This window comes from Myotis nattereri (assembly GCF_964212035.1).
Source record: "Myotis nattereri genome assembly, chromosome: 5".
Classification (NCBI taxonomy): Eukaryota; Metazoa; Chordata; class Mammalia; order Chiroptera; family Vespertilionidae; genus Myotis; species Myotis nattereri.
In genome coordinates this window covers 7,294,073-7,313,193 of record NC_138080.1, presented here as the reverse complement: position 1 = coordinate 7,313,193, position 19,121 = coordinate 7,294,073, and the positions used below count along the sequence as shown (strand labels likewise).

The following is a 19,121-nucleotide window of genomic DNA, read 5'->3' as shown; positions in this document are numbered from 1 at the left end:
CACTGTAATTATAGCTATTAGAATAAAATCTCTTAACTATTTCATGGCTTTCCAGTGCTTGGGTGCCATTGACCAAGGCTGCCTCCTGGGACACAGGCAGGGATGGCTTAGAGAATGTGACCAACGCCCGATTCACCCCAGACCAGTTTCTTGCCAGCACTCCTGAGGGGCTTTGTCATTGGTCTGTCTCCACTAGTAGTCCAGTCCCCAGTCCTGGTCTAGTCTTGGGCCAAGAAGATCCCCATGTGGGGTATGCCTGAAAGGCCAGGGATCACCTACGGTGATTTAGTTCCATATCATTGCTTTGGGAGCCTTTGACCCTTCTGGGCACCCTCCACCTGGCCAATCCAAGGTCCAGGTGTCGTTCCCCCAAAGGCATCCAGCCCTGTGTGTGGCCCAGCCCTCAGCCCTGTTATCTAGTTTCACTAACATGTTGATAATCAGGGCCAGGGTTCTGAAGACAGAATCATCTTTGCTTTTTAGTTCTTAAAAAAATCAGAAGCAAAATTGAATATATTTCATAATCCAGCCTGGGTTTTGTCTTTACTCAAATGTGATTTATTGTAAGTTTTCATTTCTTGTGTGGATGAGGTGGTGAATGGCTGGAAGCATATCTCCTAGCAGAGGAGCTGGAGGGAGGGTAGGGGAGGTGTGCCTGGAGGTCTGTCTGGGAGAAGCAGAGCAGATTCATGGAACAGGGTAGCAGGTCTCTGGGTACCTGATGAACAAGGGTGTCTCCAAGTATAAAATCACCTTCACCGCCCATCCACCAATTATAAGCACCTTTGTTCTGACTACCTTTTCCCCCTCAGAAAGGCCCACCTGCAGGTGAGCAATTTCTCCCCTGCCACCACCACCACCACCACCACCACCACCACCACTACCACCACTACCACTAGGAGTCCCCTACCTAGTGAGATCTAAGGTGGTATTGCTAAAACCCAAGGCATCTGACACATTTTCACACATCACTTTCTATTAGGATACTTCAGCTTAAAATACGTTTACAGACAGTCCTCGGGTTACATCACCATCTCCCATATATTTATTTTTAAAAAAAGTTCCATCATTTCGATGTATGTACCATATGTGCTTTATGTTTTTATTATTTACTTGCCACAAGTAAAGGTCAGGAATTGTTATCTTTTAATTTTTTTTTTACTGTTTCACTTCATTACTGCTGTGTATGTGCTCCATGTGAGTGACATAGGTGCTTATGTAGATGGGTTCCGACTTATGGCGAAATCACATTACATTACGTGGTGCCGTAGGAACGGATCTCCAATGTAACCCGAGGACCTACTGTATTTAAGTACAAAGGATGAGTCAACACAAAGAAAAATAGAAGGTAGCAGTAACTGAGCCTAAAGCAGTAGACCTCTCCTGGGCAGGTTTGTCCTCCTCTGATCGGCCTGGGGCCACCTGGAGGTGAGGCCTCATCTAGATACCTTGCCTGCTTACAGGGTCCTGGTAGGGCCCCCAGAAGCCTGCTCTCCAGCTCCCTGGGCCTGGCGGGGCACATGCTCAAAGGCTTCACCGAGGACAGGGCCTGCCTGGGGTGAGCTGGGTCTTAGTCACTGTCATGCCCTCGGGCAAGAAGTCAGAGTAGTGCCTGTGATGGCAAGCCCTGGGGAGTATGAGGAACTGTCAACCACCTGGCCCAGCCCCGAAGGCAGAGCTGCTGCTCCTACATGGCAGGAGCCAGGGACATCAAGGAAGCTTACCTTGGTCCTGTGCTATTTTTCTCCTCATTCTTGTGCTTCTTTCTTTTCCCTGCTCTTCTGATTGTCAGGGCCGTCAGGGGGGTACACAGTGCCAGCAGTCACCATACGGCTATTTCAGATTGAAATTCCTCAGTATGACACGTGGCCAGCGACTGGCATAATGGGCAGCTCTGATAGGAGCTAAAATTTGTGGGACCTTTTCATGCTCCCTTCCAACACATTTGCCAGATAGTACCTCCTCCTGCACCCCTTAAGTGGCCTCCACAACAGGTGGCCCCATGCACTTCGGGCTATCTGGGCTCCACTGGGCAGTCTTGCGATGGCCCAGGCTCACAACCTAAAGAGGCTCCCCAGAAGAAAAAGGAGCTGGAGACAGGAACATTACTAGCCCAAGAGGAAGTCAGCAGGCCTACTGAGAGCCCTGAGTCCTATACTCCCAGCCAGCCCTTCCACCCCAGTTCCACCTTCTCGGGCCTCTGGGTCTTACAGTCCAGGGAGGCTCCTGGCACCACTGCTCTCCAGGCTGTAGTGCTGAGGAGGGAGCCACTCAGGGGGTGCAGGGCTCCAGGACATGCCGAGGGGAGATGGCCCATCCCCAGCCCTCAGCAAGAACAAGGCACCTAGGCCCCTACGCCCATGAAATGCCAGGACATTTGGGGGGTTGAATACCAAGAACCCCAGTTTAGCTGCCTCGTTTTCTCGGGACATTGCCATTTGGTCAGGGGGTACACGGGTGAGACATCCTCCCCCACCCCTCCACACACACCCCTGCTCGCCCAGGTCTTCCTTGTGGATACCAGCTTCCACGTGGGCTGAAGGGCCGAGCCCCCTGCCCCCACTCCGCACCTGTAGCTCCTCAGGCCCAGAAGCCTGTCCACTCCCTTTCCCCTGGGGTCACTTCCTTTGAGCCTGCAGACCTCCACAGTCACGTGGGAAGGCTGGCAGGAGCTCATGGTACCCAGTCGTTTACTCCATCCCACTCCCACCTCGAGAAAGACGTCCCTCACCTTGCTCAGGCCAGTAGGCTTTTTCACGTTCTTGTAGCCTCAGTGGAGCCGTGCGTGAGTGCGGCCCGCCTCCCCAGTGCGCCCCGTCCCGGTCACACAGCGCCGCCAAGAGCACCTCTGGTCCCTCCCCGGTTCAGCACCGCGCCGTGCGCCCGGTCCCTAGCGTACTAGGTGAGGTCGCGGCCCACCAGCGCCATCAGCGAGTTGCCTGCGTAACAGGCCAGTCGTCGGCACGCACCCCCGGCCTCCACCCGGGCTCTCCCAAGTCGTCCTCCCAACTGAACTGGTCCTGCGCTGTCGCCCCCGCCGCAACACACAACATACTTGCCGCTTGGGCATGGTTCCAGGCCGCCCCGCGCCTCGGTTCCCTGGCCTTGGCGTCCGCGTCGCGCGCCGTGACGTCACGCCAGCGCCAGCCCCGCGTCGCAGTACGCGCCTGTGCCGCTGGGCTCTGGCTTCGAACCCACGCGGCAGAACACTGCCCGCCGTAGCCCGACCCCGGAAAGGTCAGAAGCTGGACCCGAGTGGCCGGACAGCTATTATTAGAAGTCCTACTGTGTGGTGACGCCAGGATCCAGGGGCGGCGCCCGAAAGTCACTGTCTCGATATGCGCCGTGTACCGGGGCCCACAGACAGGAGCCCGGAGGAACAATTGGGGAGATGAGTCTCCAGCCGCACCGAGGTTCCCGCCATCACGTCTACAGCTGTGGGAACCAGAGGCTGGCCACGGCGCTGGGACCCAGCTGTGGTCTCAGTAGGGCATCGCCCTTGGTTGGCGGCACGGCAACGCTGCGGAGAATCTCTGCCCCCTCCTGCTCCGGTGCTGGCGGAGGCTCCACCAGCTGGTCATTGGACAAGTGCATCCCACCTGTCACCACAGCCTGTTGCAGACATGACTCGGTAGCAATGGAATAATGAATGCAGGGCCCGTTCAGTAGGGTAGCTGCAGACATGTAATAGGGCATTCCCTGGGTTGTCATTTCTTGGGTTCCTTTACAGGACGCTGCCCTAGTGCAGTGATGGCGAACCTATGACACTCGTGTCAGAGGTGACATGCAAACTCATTTTTTGGTTGATTTTTCTTTGTTAAATGGTATTTAAATAATATAAAATAAATATCCAAAATATAAGTCTTTGTTTTACTATGGTTGCAAATATCAAAAAATTTCTATATGTGACACAGCACCAGAGTTAAGTTAGGGTTTTTCAAAATGCTGACACGCCGAGCTCAGAAGGTTCGCCGTCACTGCCCTAGTGTGTACCCTGCTTATGTGTCTTGCAATTCTCAGTGGGCTGGGCAAAGAAGAGGCCTCTACCTGCTCCCCTGGCCACCACTGATTCCCTCACTAGCTTTTTGGGACTTGGAGGCTCCCACAGTGGGATTTAACAGGGTTTGAACCTCAGCCTTGTAGTACACTACCACTAAGTCAAGTTTGAGCCTCAGTTCCCCCATGTGGGAGCTCCAGACTTGCCCTGCACATGCTCAGGGGCCTCCAGTGAGGGATAGCAGCTCTGCCGTGCAGGAAAGCTTGTGGTGGGAGGCATGGCACCTTACGGGGCAGTTGTGGTGGGTCCAGAGCAGGGGTCCTCAAATGTTTTAAACAGGGGGCCAGTTCACTGTCCCTCAGATCGTTGGAGGGCCAGACTATAGTTTAAAAAAAAACTATGAACAAATTACTATGCACACTGCACATATCTTATTTTGAAGTAAAAAAACAAAACGGGAACAAATACAACATTTGTATTTGCATGTGGCCCGCGGGCCGTAGTTTGAGGACCCTTGGTCCAGAGGCTGTACTGCCATGTCTGACAAGGGCTAGATGCCAGTTGGGCGCAGGAGGTGCTGGGGAGCAGCAGGGTCAGCTCTAAGTCTGCTCTCCCAAGCTCACATTACCCCATGGGGAAGGCCCATCTGTACTCTGGATACTGGGAGTAATCAGCACTGATGGCATTTTAGAGTGAGATGACCGGGGATAAGGAGGAACAGAAGAGGCATGGAAGGAGCTGAGGGGCTACAGAGTGCACCACCACCACCACCCTAATGGAGGGAGTGCAGATGAAACTCTGCTTGAGCCCTCTCAGGCTCCTCAGAACTCTCCCACCAGGCATGGGGCCTCTAGGTCCATCTTTACACCTCCAGTTCTGGCAAGAAACCCCATCTTCCATATCTAGTTGGGTTCCTCATTCCCAGTGGAAGTCTGATCACCTGCTTGCCTTCAATAGCAGGGTAAGTACTCTTAGTAACTTCCCAGCACTGACCCCTACCCTGCTCCTGGCATAAATCCACACTTTCCCATGCAATACTTAACTTCTTCTCCCCACTGCACCCACATCTTCAATAGTGTCATGAATAATTTGGCCCTGAATAGTGAGTACAGACACTGTTGCTAGGTTCCTCCAGATGAAGGGCTGAGGGATCCAGGGAGGCTGCCCAGGTGGGAATGTTCCTGAGCAGGCCAGAGGGTTGGCAGATCATGTAGGGCAGCCACCCTAGGAGCTACAAATGGCTGGCTGCATGCTCAGTGGGCCACAGGGCAGGATTGCAAGGTATGAGTCCAAGGTGGGTGCTCAGCCTAGCATCCTTCCATGTGAGCAGGGTCACTTCCCACAGGCTTCTGCCTCCCTGGTCATGGCTGGAATGCCCTCCCCATTGTCTACCTATATATCAGTTCTACCATGGGCCCTCAGGTTTATGAAAAAGAGCCTGATAGCCAGGGTCCCATGATCAACCTACAGGACAGGACAAGGTGCAGCCCCATGTCTAGGCCTGGTCAGCTGCTTGTGTAAAAGTTGGTAATTGCTCACTCAGGTCTTGCAGGAAAGAGCAAAAGGTGGCAGCCCACCAAGGCTCTTTGCCAAGACTTAAAAAGTTAGCAATGGGGCTGGCTGCTCTGCTTGTCCCCTCTGTCAGATAGCACTTTCCCACTGTCAGGGGGCAGGGCTAGGGGAGCATTGGAGAGGGGCAGAGTATGCCAGCTGCAGGCCAGGTGCTACCATCCTTGGATCCCACATAACTCCCCATGTTGTTGTGCTGCCTGGGAGAGCCCTTGGTACTGAGGCAAAGGCAGTGCTGGCAGAGGAGGCTCCAGAGCTAAGAATTGGCTGGACAGTAGCAGGCACTTCCTGCAGTGGGAGGAGCACCCTTGACTTCTGTCATGTCAACAGCTCATGTGCCCTTTGAAGCTCTTCCTAAAACCACAATTTGACCCAACTGATCCCTCCAGTGGGCTCAGTCGCAGAGAGCCCTGTCCAGCAGGTGTATGAGAAAGAAAGACAAGGTGGTTTTAAAATCCTGACACTCAATTTAAAGATGAATGCCCTCCCCTTCTACAGCATCCTGAGCCAGGGCAGCTTGTGGGTATGATCACTTCTTGGTCCAAAACTGCTTGTACCGCTCCAGGTCAAAGTTGTCAAGGAGCTCTGGCTGCTGCTCCTCCTTCCCTCGGAGCTGGGCCTCACGTTTGCGGAACCGTGCCCGCCTCTCCTCTGGGGACAGGGCATCCAGGTCCACAGGCATCTGGAAAGGAAGGGAAGGCATGCACTCATTCACTGGAAGGGACCAGAAAGTGTATGCCACTTCTCTCCCTTCAAAGTTTCTACTCTTTAAAGAAATTTCTGCTTGTTTACCCAGGAAGTGTTTCTTTAAATTTGTTTTACATATAGCCTGCTGCTGCTGTCTGATCTTGGTGTGTGGAGTGAGTTCCATAACCTGCCCTCCCTCCCCCCGCCCCCCTATCCAGCCTAGACCTGCACCCCAGGGAGGGAAGCTTACCGCCAGCATTCGTCTGGGCTCCCGGTAGCGGATGTGAATGGTGGAGCCATCCTGCTTGACCAGGAGCATGGGGTAGAGGCGTGCATAGGCCTGTCTGTGCACACGAGTAAGCGAAGCTCTGCTGCTGTCAGCCCGACGCGAAGATATGTGCAGGCAGCGGACCACAGGGGCAGCCCCTATCACCACATGCTGCCGCAACAGGCTGCGGACACATATGTTGGTCAGTGGCAGGTGCTGGGACCAGAGTGCCCCCTAAGCCCAAAATGGCCAGCTCCTGTGGGTGCCCACAGGGATCACCTACGTTTGGGATATGGTCAAAGCACCTTCTACCCCATGTCTTGGAAGAGGCCAAGGGGGGTGAGCACAGAGACTTTCAGACTGCTGAGGACAGGGGACTTAGGATAGCAGTTTCTAGATGTCTGCAGCTCTGGACATGAGCATGGAGCAGGAAACAATCTTTTAGGGGAACACAGACTTGGTGCTGTGAACTGGATGTTTGTATCGCTAAACTCACATGTTGAAGCCCTAACCCCCAATAAGAACGCATCAAAAGCAGGGCCTTTGGGAGGTGGTTATGGTTACAAGAGATCAGGAGGGTAGGGCCCTTACAGTAGGAATGGTGCCCTTATAAGGGATGGGAACTGGCTTTCTCTCTGCCCTGTGAAGACATGGAGAAGGTGGCCATCTGAACCAAGAACATCTCCAGAATTGTGGGAAATAAGCTGCCTGGTCTGCTGCGATCTGTTGGGGCAGCCTGAGCCCAGCAAGACCTGTGGAGCCCACTAGCTTCTGAACATGGCATACACTCAAAACCTCCCACACGGGGAAAAGCACATACTCTGAGGCAAGGCCCTGCCCTGCCCCATCTCTCACCCACTTGGGGCCTTGCCTTATGACCCCCTAAGTCCCCTACAGCGTGGCTTTCATGCAAATTTGAATTTAGACCCACCTCCTGCACCTCCCAGCTGACACCCAGGGCTGAGGGCCCATCTCCTCTGCTAGACTCTGATGGCCTGGGGGCAAGAACCGCAACTTATTGACTGTTAAATCCTACCATTAGATGAGCACTCAGTAAATTTTGGCCAAATGAATCCAGTCCCTGCCTTCAGAAGTGTAAGACAGGAGAAAGGAGGTGGTGGCAGAGCGCCAGCACCAGAAGAGCCTGCAGTCAGGCAGGGTCTATGCCTAGCAGTGCCAGGGAGCCCAAGGCACAGCCTCTCCTGAGAACCTGAGATCAGTGGGCTGGGGAGGCTTCTGGAAGGGGATAGAGCCAATCCTTGGAGAATGTTGGTGTTCTCCCACTATAGCATTGGTTCCCACATGAACCTTTCCCAGGATGAGGGCCCTCCAGGGAATGCTGTAGCCAGAGTTCCTTCCCCATGTTCACACCGACTCAGACTCCAAGTGTCACATCCCTGTCCCCAGATTCCACAAAAACAAGGAACCTGCCCTCGTTTTCTCCTCTGGCAACACTAACCACACCATGCTTCCCATTTGGGGGAAGCAATGGGGCAAGGGGAACAGAGAATGCCTGTGGGAACAGCAGGAAAGCCATGGCATTCTCCAGGGACCCAGAGCAGAGACTGGTTACAGGGTCTGAATAGGAAAGTGACCACCACCACTGTCTGGTGCTAAATAGTCACGAGTGGCTTCTATTCCTCCCTCAACGCCCTGTCAAAGCATCTGTACATGTGTACTTGTGTATATTCTCCAGATAACACACTGGCTTGGGAGGCTTCCCTGGGCAGCGCGGCCTGAGGCTCCAGAGTTGATATCCCTTTGGGTGACCCCATGACAGCAATCACAAGAGGCCTGGAAGCTGGTGCTTACCCAAGCATGCTGCCCACAACTGCCATTCCTCCTGAGGGCCACTGTGGCATGTGGAGGCCCAAGACCAGTCACTGGCCCAGTGTGTGACCTGCTAAGGAAGAACAAGTATTTTTTTAATGTGTTTTTATTGATTTCAGAGAGGAAGGGAGAGGGAGAACGAGATAGAAACTTCAATGATGAGAGAGAATTATTGACTGGCTGCCTCCTGCCTGCCCCCCACTGGGGATCGAGCCCACAACCCAGGCATGTGCCCTGACTGGTAATCTAACAGCGACCTCCTGGTTCATAAGTCAACGCTCAAGCACTGAGCCACGCCGGCCGGGCAAGAAAAGTATTTCTAACAGGCCGGCTTTTCCAAAGGAATTGATCCTTGCCAAATCCCAGCCAAGAAGAAAGCCACAAACCAAATCACATCTATAAACAGGTGTGTTATTCCCAGGTCACTGCCCGTCTCTCCCAGTAACCAGCAAGCTCTCGCCCTAACCTGGGATGAGAATCACCTGTGGAAGGTTTGTGATCAGCAGACGCCCAGGTCCTACTCCCAAAGAGCCTGACTCGGTAACTCTGGGCAGGGCCTGGGCCCATTCTCGTTAGTTAGAGTCAGGAAGCTGCTCTGAGCATGGAATGCAACAGAAACTTGTTTTCCAAGGTCATTTAATTCTCACAATTCAGCGAGGTAAGGGACCCTGTGGCGTGGCAGGAGCCGAGGCCCAGGTACTCTTACTAAGCCCTTACTCCACTCCCAGGGAAGCCTCTGTCTGTGCTGAGGTTCCCGCGTGACAAACCCGAAGTTTCAAAACCAAATGCCTGGGGTCTCCGCACTCAGACCCCACGGCCGAGCGGAGGTACAGGTGTCTCGCTGCCCCCTATCTGTCAGAGCCGGGCACTGCAGGCGGCGACACGGCGGGAGAGGGGAAAGCCGTGAGCTGCCCAGGAGGATGCCGGCGGGACCCGAAACCGCCCTGGGGGCAGCCGTCCCTGCCGCGCGACGCCGCACCTACCGCCGCTCTCCGGAGCCCCGAGCCAACACAGCCCTTCCGCGGCGCGGCCGCAGTCTCCGCGCGCACTCCGTCGCGCAGCGCTTACGTACAGCCCTCAGGGCGCTGCGCTGACGTCGGCCCCACCGGCGGAAGTGGGCGGGCGCGGCGCTGCGACGCACGTCTCCGAGGGTGGCGCCGTGGCCTCTCATGCTGCGGCGCCCGGTGGCGGGGCTGGCGGCGGCCGCCCTGGGCCGTGCCCCCGCAGACGGTGAGTGGCGTCTGAGCGCACGCAGCTTCCGGAGGTCCTTCCTGGGCGCCGCCGCGACCCGCATAGTCGGAGCCGTTCGCGTTCCGCTCTCTCCCTGCACCCAGGACGTGGCTTCCCGCGTGCTTCAGGGTGCGTCAGGGGACCGGGGGTGGGGGCGTAGACACCGGAACACCCTCCCCACCCCCACCCCCCGTCCTCGGTAGCTTGCACGGCTGGCTTGTCGCGGAGTCCTAGCGAGCGAAGCCGGGGACACGGGGACTGGGTAATGCGGTCTTTCATGGAGGTGAATTGACTTCATTTAGGGTCGCCCTTCGTCTTGAACTTGTGTCCTGTGTCTGGGTGTTGCTTTTGGTGGCCGCATTTCTTAGACACATTAAAAGCTGGTTCCTCTGTGCCAGTTCTCAAAACGTAGGAAGACATTCTCCTGGCACGGAAAGCTCCAGACAGCTTGTAACCCCCCTGCAGCCCGAGGACTTCATGCGGATGCCATTGCGGACCCTGAAGGACGCGGAGGGGCAGAGAGGGAAGCAGTCTGACACTCCCCCCCACGGTGGGCGCACCGCAGAGCCGGAAACCCCGGGAGGTGAAAGGCCACTGCGTGGCCTCCTGAGGAGCCTGGTATGGCATCGTCCCCACCGCCCCTCCCAGCTCGCGGGGCCCCCAGGACTGCAGGGTCCCGGCCTGCCCAAGGCTGCTGGGCAGTGCAGATACAGAGACACCACCTAGAGCGGGTTCTTGGGGCAGACATTCCTGACTTGGACGTGGTAATCGGATGTTCGGCTTCTCTCAGTCCCAGAGACCTCAAGCCTGGATTGCTGAGGCTGCCCATCTGCTGTTCGTAGACATTCTTTTGGGAACAGAGAGGGAAGGTGCTGGTTTGGGGAGGAGCAATGAGGCGAGTCACCTCGCCTGTTCTCACTGTGGTCTTTCACTTGGGAAAAGGGAAGCAGTGAGCTGAGCTGACAGCTGGCCTGTATGGGTGGGGCCCACAGGGACAGGAAGAGGAACCAGGACTTGGCCTCTTGTGAGTGTCCTAGGCAGCTTGCCTGCAGGCTTTTCTGGACTTTTTGTCACTCTTAGACCTCCCGGACCCTGACTTGCTGTGAAGAATGCAGGAAACCCTCTCCACTCCTAGGAGGGACCTGGGAGGGGTGGGGTTTCCTGTCTTACCACTAACAAGCTTAATTTCCTGCTCTGTGAGTTTCCACTCTATCCCTGCTCATAGAATGTCACACAACTGCCTGCAACACCAAACTGGCTTATGCCCAGGTCAGGGCCACACCTGTGACAGGTGTAGTGTGCAAGGACTTTGTTTAGATTCTGGGTTCACTTAGACCTGGCCCTTGATCTTTGGTATGGGTGATATCAGTTATTTCCTTTCCTTTTTTTTTTTTTTTTAAGTAGGTTTACAATTGTTCTTTTTTAAAAAAATATTTTTTTATTGCTTTCAGAGAGGAAGGGAGAGGGAGAGAGAAATGTCAAGGATGAGAATCACTGATTGGCTGCCTCCTACACGCCCCCTACTGGGGATCTAGCCAGCAACCTGGGCATGTGCCCTTGGCCAGAATCAAACCCGGGACCCTTCAGCCTGCAGACTGATGCTCTATCCACTGAGCCAAACTGGCCAGGGCTCAGTTATTTTCTTGAGTAGCAGATTCCGGGAGTTATAGCAGTGCAGTTACTACTTTTCTATTCAGCCACACCAAAAAAATTTATTTTACACCTAAACTGTAAACTTCAGGGTTTTTTGTAGCATGTTCACCGTAGCCTGAAAAAAATGTGCAGTTGATCTGAGGAAGAGCAGAAATGAAGAGGGTATTGTGATGTGTTTGGGGTGGAAAGAGGTGACTCCAGCCCACCAACAGTGAAAGTTAGTAATGAGGGTGAGCCCCTGGGAGCACTGGAATGGGGGCAGGTACTTTTGTAGTCAGCTCCAAGTCCTTGCTGCCTCCGCGTGCCAGCCTCTGTCTCCCCCAGTCCCTGCTGGCTCTGTACCTGAGGCTCTCAGTTGCTTCTCTGAGAGCAAGGATGATTCCGTAGCACCTCTGCCCTTCCTGCTTTGTAGCTTGCTTGCCTGGGACCCTCCCCTCTTGTGCCTCCTCTGCCCTCTGTCTGTGGTGCAGAATTGGGATTTGGTACAAGACTGAATCCTTTTATGGAAAGAGACCCAGACATGCCATGCAGCACCGATACAGGCCCAAGTCCTGCACGGACAGTGTGGCTCTTGCTCATGCTTTTGAGGGGCCAGCTTTCTTTTATGAGAGGAATAGTTCCAGCCCCACTGTGGGGAGAAGTGAGGAGTAATGGCTGGTGCTTTGTGGCTGCCCCATTTCAAGCCAAGTTCCCAAAGGCTGAGTGGTTTGTCCAGGCTACTTGGCCAGGATGTGTCTCTTTGGGGGGTGGGCCATGACCTGCTGTCCTGAGCCAGATTCTTTCCCATCTTGTGGCTTGTAGCTTACTCGAGGGCTGGCAGGGCTTGACCTTTCCTCTCCTTGTTCTCAGAGGCCATGCCTTTTCTTGGGTGTCTTGTGGAGGCGTGGGAGGAGAGGGGGGTGGTGACAGTGTCCTGCTCTTGGGACGGTGTGGGATGAAAGTGGCAGCTGGGAAGAGGAGCTTCCACCTTGTGCTTCTGGAAGAAGGCTGCCTGGCTACATTGGGTGCTTCTTGGGCAGGGTTCTGTCGGAGAGAATTCCGGAATGCGCATGCTTGCATCTGGGTTTTTATTGCAGTCCTGTGAACTTTGCCGTTTCTTGCCAGGCCACTAGCATTTGGGATTGTGGGATAGTCAAGAAATGGAGAACACAGAATACCCCAGCCAGAGGGCTCTATGCCCAAGAGATGACTCCTCTGACTTACACGTTTCAATTGGTTGGTTCTGCAGGCACTGGGGCCAGAGTCAGTCTCCGTGTACTCAAGGCCAAAGCACCATCCCATGCTGGGTGTCCTGTGGAAGGTGACTTTACTGAGTGCTCTGTTGCGTGCTTACTGGACAGAGCCCTGTCCCCCCGCGGCTCTCTAGGCACTTGTGCAGGGCCAGGCCATCCCTGGTGGTTTGTGTGGGCCCCTCGGGGTAAGACTCAGCACACATGCCCTGAGCCAGGGTGAGCAAGCTGGACTCCACCACCATGAGACTACAGAGTGGGCCAGGTAATGGCTGCACTGGGGCACATGGAGCTTTGGCTTGATGTAGGTGGGGGCTCAGGAGAGGCTGAGGGCTGCAGTGATTCAGAGTCAGGCAGGGAGTGAGCTTTGCAGCTGCCAGCCTGTCCTGTGTGGATACATCCCCTGCTCACTGCTGGCCCAGTGCAGGTAGGTAGTGAGCCTGGGAGTGCTGCTCAGTGGGACAGGCTCCCCTACCCAGTGTCCCACCACGGGGTGGAGGGCGCAGGATAGAAACCAGTGTTTGGATGTGAGGTGATAAGCAGGACTGCCACGTGCCCTGTGGGGGTGTCAGCACTGGGACTTGGTGTGTGATGTTTGGTCCTAACTGAAGGCTAGTCCTGTGCAGGTTGGCAGTCTCCAGGTGTCAGAACTCACAGTCAGGAGGTGTGGCCTTACTGCAGGCGTGGGGAATGCAGCAACTGCTGGGGAAGCATGTTGGAGAAAGCCCTGGGTCTTGCTGACGAGGTTACAGTTGGCTGGAGGGTGCCCCCCAGAGTTGTGGGGGTATGAGGTAGGGCACCCTCCCATGGCAGACACATGACAGAAAGCAGAGCGTCCCTGAGGGGCTTCTGTGCAAACAGGCAGATGGGCCTCTCTCCCTTCTCTGTGCTCCCAACCCCCCTGAGGGGCACCTCCCAAGTCCCTAACAGGAGGGTAGGGGTGCCTTTGGGTCCTCTTCTCCCTAGAGGTAGACTCCCCAAATTGGGTGCCGGGGATGAGTGCCCACTGGGTTGAGGGCTTGCCACTATGATCACAGCTCCAGCAGGCCTCCTGGTCCATGGCTGTGGCTATCACCATGTGTCCACTTGGGGCTGCTCCTGCCCTGGAAGAACTAATGTTCCTGTAGCACCAAACACAGCCACAGGTCCAAGAGTTCTAGGCCACTGGACAGCTGCAGCTGCCCAGCCCTAGAGGCAAAGACCCAGCACTGCCCAGAGGCTGGCATTGTGGGGGTCAGACCCCAGTCCTCAGTCCCTCACGGGACCTGGTGGCACACAGCCTCCCCACTGCTTTGCTGGGTCTCTCCCTCCACTCCCCTCCCCAGTCACCCAGTGCTAGGAAGTCAGGACAGATCCAGGGGAGTAGGCTGGGCTGCCAATGGGACATTCTTCCTGCAAAGGACTGGGCTTTGTGAAGGTTGCCAGAGAGGGAGAGACCTCTTGTGTACCAGGCCTCAAGGGAGAGACAGGGCTGCACTTGGCTAATGGCCACGAGCTCAGAGCCAGCGCACGTGTGTGTAGGTGTGTATGTGGCACGTATTTGGGTCGGAAAGCTGGGATGCCAGTGAGAATCTAGGAGTCCGCTGGGATTATCTCTAGATAGAAACGGTACTTTTTGTAATGATGTTTGTAGCGTGTTTGTACCTTCCTGAAGCAGAGCATTGAAGTCCCCCGACCTCCCCTACTCGCAAGAGGCCAAGGAGATAAGAGTCAGTCACTTGGAGGTGACAGAGTGTTGGTGGGCTCCTCTGGGGGTCCTTCCTCCTGTGTCTGTTTGCCACCTTCTCCAGGAAACGTGTGTGGTGTGATAGCCCCAGAATAGCAGTACTTAAGCCAGATTACCCAGTTGGCCTACATTGTGGATTAGGAAAACAGTGCCCAATGGGGGCCCTGCTGGGGATGGGCAACAGGGCATCCCTGAGCCAAGTGGCCCTTCCCTCCTGGGCCTAATTGCCAGTCTGCTGGCCACTAATTGCACCTTGGAGGCTTCCACACCTTATCAGAGGGCCCCCCAGACAGCCTGCAGGGCCAGGCCTGCATAGGGAGCTGTTCCAGTTCCCACATGCCCATCAGGGTTTCCCTCTGAGGCAGGGCACACTTGCACCTGGCATTCTGCCATTGGGCTTACGTGGCTGGGTGGGTAGGCCACTACTGAAGGGCCGGGAGCAGCCTCCTCTTCCCAAAGGCACCGAGTGGGCAGCGCTGATTGTCCTGGGAGGAGTTCAGTGCTAAGAGGTCAGAGCAGGCTGGGATTACCCACTCCTCCCAGCTTATTCCGAGCACCCTGGCTGACAGAGATGGCCTAGCCCACCCAGGAAGTAGGTCCTGTTCTGGGGGGGCCTTGAGGTGTCGGGCGGGCACAGAGCTGTCAGGGTTGATGCCTCCTAAACCCCTGCTTCACCCACACTCGTCTGTGGCAGATGTCTGAGCCCTGTGCTGTTGGCTGGGAGGGTCGAGTATCAGAGGAGGGGAGGTCAGGAAGCTGTAGTCCCTCTGGATCAGCCCCTCACTTCCTGATGGAAGTTCCCAGAACAGGGTTTTGGTTCTGCTGATGTTAATCTCAGCCACCTCTAGGGCATGGTGCCCAGGAAATGCCGGGGTGGGGACCCAGATGTGCCTCTCCCAGGAGGGAAGTCCAGGCTCCACAGGTGGGGTAGGAGTGCACAGCTGAGAAGGTGCAGCCAAGGCTTGAGAATGGCCCTCAGCTCTGATTCCTGGGGAGAGTTGGCTGGGAGAATGGGGGTGGGCGGGGGGGGGAGGCGGGGGGAGGTGACTGCAGCCATCCCACTCACTGGGGTCCCTCAGGCCTGCTGATATCTGCTCCCACTCATCCACAGGGATGTCAGGACCAAGGCCTGTTGTCCTGAGTGGACCTTCTGGGGCCGGAAAGAGCACCCTGCTCAAGAGACTTCTGCAGGATCATGGCAGCATCTTCGGATTCAGCGTGTCCCGTGAGGTTCCAGGGGGTTTGTGGGGCCCTGCTGATCCACATACATAGGGACTTGCCCACAGTGCTAACACCCCAAGAACCCTCTCTCACACAGGGGAGTTGCCCATACTTTGACCGCCCTCCCCCCCCCCCCCCCCCGAAGTCTCCCACATAGGCTGAACTGGGCCCTTTGGGAAGGCCCTGGGATGGGTTGTGTGGGCTCTGGATGTGATGTTCCAGATGGGTCACAGATGCTTGTTCCTAGACACCACGAGGGACCCGAGGCCTGGAGAGGAGAATGGCAAAGGTAAGTTGGCCCTGCTACTCAGTGCCCCAGTACAGGTCTGGAGCCCACACACACACACTTGTCAGGGTGATGCATGAGGCCTCATTCTCCCCATCTGATGGGGGCCCTTCAGGGTGGGTGGGTGGACAGGCCTAGTTGGATAATAGGCATCAGATCTCATGCTAACACCAGCTGTCCACAGCAGGGTTCTGATCCCAACACCAGGCAGTTGTGGGGCACTGATCCCTGCTGGTGCACTGCATTACACATGGCTGTAAAGCTGGGGTCAGCCATACACACCCTTTAGGGTTCTCTGACATCACAACCTTAGTAGGGTGTTTGTACCTTCCTGAGGCAGAGCATTGAAGTTCCTCAACCTCCTCCACTGAAGTTGGTAGTCACCAGGACCCCCCCAAAACTCCCCCCAGAAACCAGCAGTCTCCAGGTCCCCAACCTCTCCTGTGGAAGCTGGCAGTCTCCAGGTCCCTTCAGTGAGGATGGTGTGAGAGGTGGTGTCTGTCCGTTCCTCAGATATCTCCCTGCCCAGTGACTGGAACACTCAAGGTGTGGATGGACAGATGGGCAGACAGGCCCAGAACAGAAGCTGGTTCTGCACATGTGGTTCATGGGCAGATGTGGCCTGGCTGTGGACAGCTTCAACAGCTCCTGCTCTTTGTAGATTACTACTTTGTGACCAGGGAGGTGATGCAGCGGGACATTGCTGCCGGGGACTTCATCGAGCACGCTGAGTTCTCGGGGAACCTGTATGGGACCAGGTGAGTCACATTCAGCAACCTCCAAACCTCCTGGGGACCTGGAGTGGGCAGCCCAGGCAAGGGCTTCTCCCTATGGGCTGTCAGGGCGAGGGACCCAGCCCCTCCAGGGATCGAGATCGAAGAGAAGCCTGAGCTGCTAGGCTGCCCCCTCCTGTCCCCTCTCCACCCCACCTGGCCAGGCCCCTGTGGGAACGGGCAGCCTGCGATGGGCTGGTGTGCGGTGAAGACTCAGAGGACCTGGGTCTCAGAGGTCTGTGGGGTGCACTACAGCCCCCCTCCTCTTCCCTCCAACAATTAGGGCCAGCCCAGCAACAGCTGTCCACCTCCCACACATCCAGAGCAGTATCATTGCACAGGCGGGTCCAGGCTTGCTATGCGCAGCCTGTACCTGAGTCCCCCTGTGACCGCCATGCTCCACCCCAGGTGCAGCTGGCCCCCAGCGGGCGTCACTGGGGCTGCTATTACCCTTGGATGATGAGCACCTGGGAGCCCTGAGCCCAGTGGTGACGGCCAGGGCCTTCCTGCCCCTCCCCACTGCTGCCCCCAGCCTAGCAGATGGCCCAGTATGAAAGGGTTACTGAGGGAGTGCTTCCGGAAAGGGGAGCAGATGCTGATGGCCCCTTCAGGCTCCCAGAGCAGGGAATGGGGGAGGCAGAACCCCAGGGAATGGCAGTGGAGATGGTCTGGGTGCTAGGACCCAAGGAGCCCTGCTGAATGGCCCCGCCCCTCCTGCCTCCCAGCAAAGCGGCTGTACGAGTGGTGCAGGCCATGAACCGGATCTGCGTGCTGGACGTGGACCTCCAGGGTGTGCGGAACTTAAAGAAGACCGACCTGAGGCCCATCTACATCTTTGTGCAGCCACCCACGCTGGAAGTCCTGGTGGGGGTGGGGAGCCAGGCGCGGGAGGGGTGGAGGAGGGGCTAAGGCTGCCCTGCAGGCTCTGACCCTCCTTAGGCACCTCAGGAACAGAGGTTGCGGCAGCGGAACACGGAGACAGAGGAGAGCCTGGCCAAACGGCTGGCCGCTGCGCAGGCGGACATGGAAAGCAGTGAGTGTGGGTGCAGCCAGTGTCCCCCACCCTCCCCAATAGCAGGCAACTCATCTGCTAGAGGTGGGAGGCAGGGGCAAGAGCTGTCACCCACAGCCCCCTCCCCTCACTGATCCTCCACGGGCCCTGTTACCCCCTCACCCCCTTCTCAGGCAAGGAGCCCGGTCTGTTTGACCTGATCATTGTCAACGACAACCTGGACAAGGCCTACTGGAGCCTGAAGGAGGCACTCTCGGAGGTGGGCTCTGCCAGGGGCAAGGGATAGATCTCTGTGCCGGAAAGGGCTTGGGACAGCGGACTTGGGATCGAGGGTAAGCCCCTCTTTCTCCGGCAGGAAATCAAGAAGGCCCAAGGGACTGGCTGCTCCTGAGGATGCCAACGGCTGTGTCCACCCTGGACAGGACCCTGCACCCACCCTGGTGGCCAGGGTGCCCCTTACAAGGTTGGCTCTGCCAGCCTCTTTCTGGGTGCCCCTGATCAGTCCCACTCTCCTGTGGGATCTGGGCCCACATCCTAATAAAGAGCTGCTGGTTAGAGTGTCCTTGAGTCCCTGGATTGCCGCCCTGGCCCAGAATCCTTCATGCTGGACCCCCACTCCGGCAGCCCCCCTCCTAAACACCCAGCTCTAAGAGGGCTGCTTGCAGCAGGTTCTACCCCATATCGGCTACTCCGGGCTAGTGGCCAGTGGGGTTGCTCCCCGATTTCACACTACTTCCCCAGGCTCTCCACATGCCCCAGCTCCACACCTCGGAGACCAGCAGGGGTGCCCTGCCCAAGGGCACTAAGGGGTCCCCCAAGGCTGGTCTGTTTTCTGCCCTGAGGCAGGGAGTACACACCTCTCCCACTGTCTCCCCAGGGCAATGAGGCTGGGAGGAGAAGGCCCCGGGGGCTCATCCTGCCCCAGCTACCCTCCTGGTCCCTGAACCAGGTGGGGGTGGTGATGGGGTCTGAGACTACAAGGGCTGGATCCCTGCGTCCCGGAGGCCTCTGTGTCATACACTCCCTCAGTCTACTGAGCCCAGTTGGCCTGATGGTCTGGGAGAGGTCAGCTCTGGAAGGACACCTGGGGGCCTCTGTTGAGGTTACAGGCTCCCTGGGGGCTGAGAAGACTCCTCCCTTGCCACTCAGGTCAGGTCAGGGCAGCTGTGGTGGCCTGTGGTATAGTGGTCCATGCCTAGGCCATATTCTTGCAGTGGGACCAAGACAAACAGTGGACACAGACCTGGAGGAGGCAGAAAAAGCAGGGGAGGCCGGGCGTTGTCCATACCCTCAGATGCACAGGGGAGGCCTGGCAGGAGTTGGGCCTGGACATGGGGCAGTGGACAGAGGGGTGCTGGGCAGGTAAGGCTGGCTGCCTCCCAATGCCCTGTCACCCAGCCTGGGGGAGGCCCTTCCTTCTCTTGGCCCCATACAATTCTAGGGACAATCAGGGATTCAGACCCGGGGCCTTCGGGGGAACAATGGGGCCCTTGAAGGCCCTCCCCCCTGCATTGTGCTTGGTGGTGAGAGGTGGCCCTGGATCGGGCAGGGATTCTGCCGGGTGTACACCCTTGGAGGCCAGTGTCTGACCAGCCAGCAGGTGGAAGGGCTCAGAGGGACTTGCATTTTCTGGCCTGAAA

General features: G+C 56.6%; 2 protein-coding genes and 1 long non-coding RNA gene across 26 annotated transcripts; 1 reads left to right on the top strand and 2 right to left on the bottom strand.

The window, feature by feature from the left end:
• Positions 1-542: 542 nt before the first annotated feature.
• On the bottom strand, positions 543-3,117 carry LOC308519995. Its single transcript, XR_013996060.1, has 3 exons — positions 3,056-3,117; positions 1,725-1,833; positions 543-718 (listed from the first exon to the last, which is right to left on the bottom strand). It is a non-coding gene; the product is annotated as an uncharacterized lncRNA (long non-coding RNA).
• Positions 3,118-6,010: 2,893 nt separating this feature from the next.
• Positions 6,011-9,472, bottom strand: MRPL55 (mitochondrial ribosomal protein L55). Of its 2 annotated transcripts, none has more exons than XM_081092397.1 (4): positions 9,335-9,472; positions 8,334-8,421; positions 6,504-6,705; positions 6,011-6,248 (listed from the first exon to the last, which is right to left on the bottom strand). In XM_081092397.1, exons 2-4 carry the CDS (start codon positions 8,381-8,383, stop codon positions 6,096-6,098), a joined length of 405 nt encoding a protein of 134 aa, XP_080948523.1. In that variant the 5' UTR covers positions 8,384-8,421; positions 9,335-9,472; the 3' UTR covers positions 6,011-6,095. The 2 variants fall into 2 exon arrangements, with proteins under 2 accessions (XP_080948523.1, XP_080948522.1); XM_081092396.1 differs by having other exon boundaries at positions 8,334-8,424; positions 9,335-9,434.
• On the top strand, positions 9,448-18,041 carry GUK1 (guanylate kinase 1). Of its 23 annotated transcripts, none has more exons than XM_081092387.1 (9): positions 9,456-9,581; positions 10,047-10,199; positions 15,301-15,414; positions 15,658-15,699; positions 16,358-16,454; positions 17,195-17,333; positions 17,418-17,502; positions 17,655-17,740; positions 17,837-18,041. In XM_081092387.1, the coding sequence occupies exons 3-9, from the start codon at positions 15,303-15,305 to the stop codon at positions 17,870-17,872; spliced, it is 597 nt and encodes a 198-aa protein (XP_080948513.1). In that variant the 5' UTR covers positions 9,456-9,581; positions 10,047-10,199; positions 15,301-15,302; the 3' UTR covers positions 17,873-18,041. The 23 variants fall into 23 exon arrangements, with proteins under 23 accessions (XP_080948517.1, XP_080948519.1, XP_080948518.1 ...); XM_081092382.1 differs by having other exon boundaries at positions 17,409-17,502; XM_081092385.1 differs by having other exon boundaries at positions 9,462-9,710.
• Positions 18,042-19,121: the final 1,080 nt, after the last annotated feature.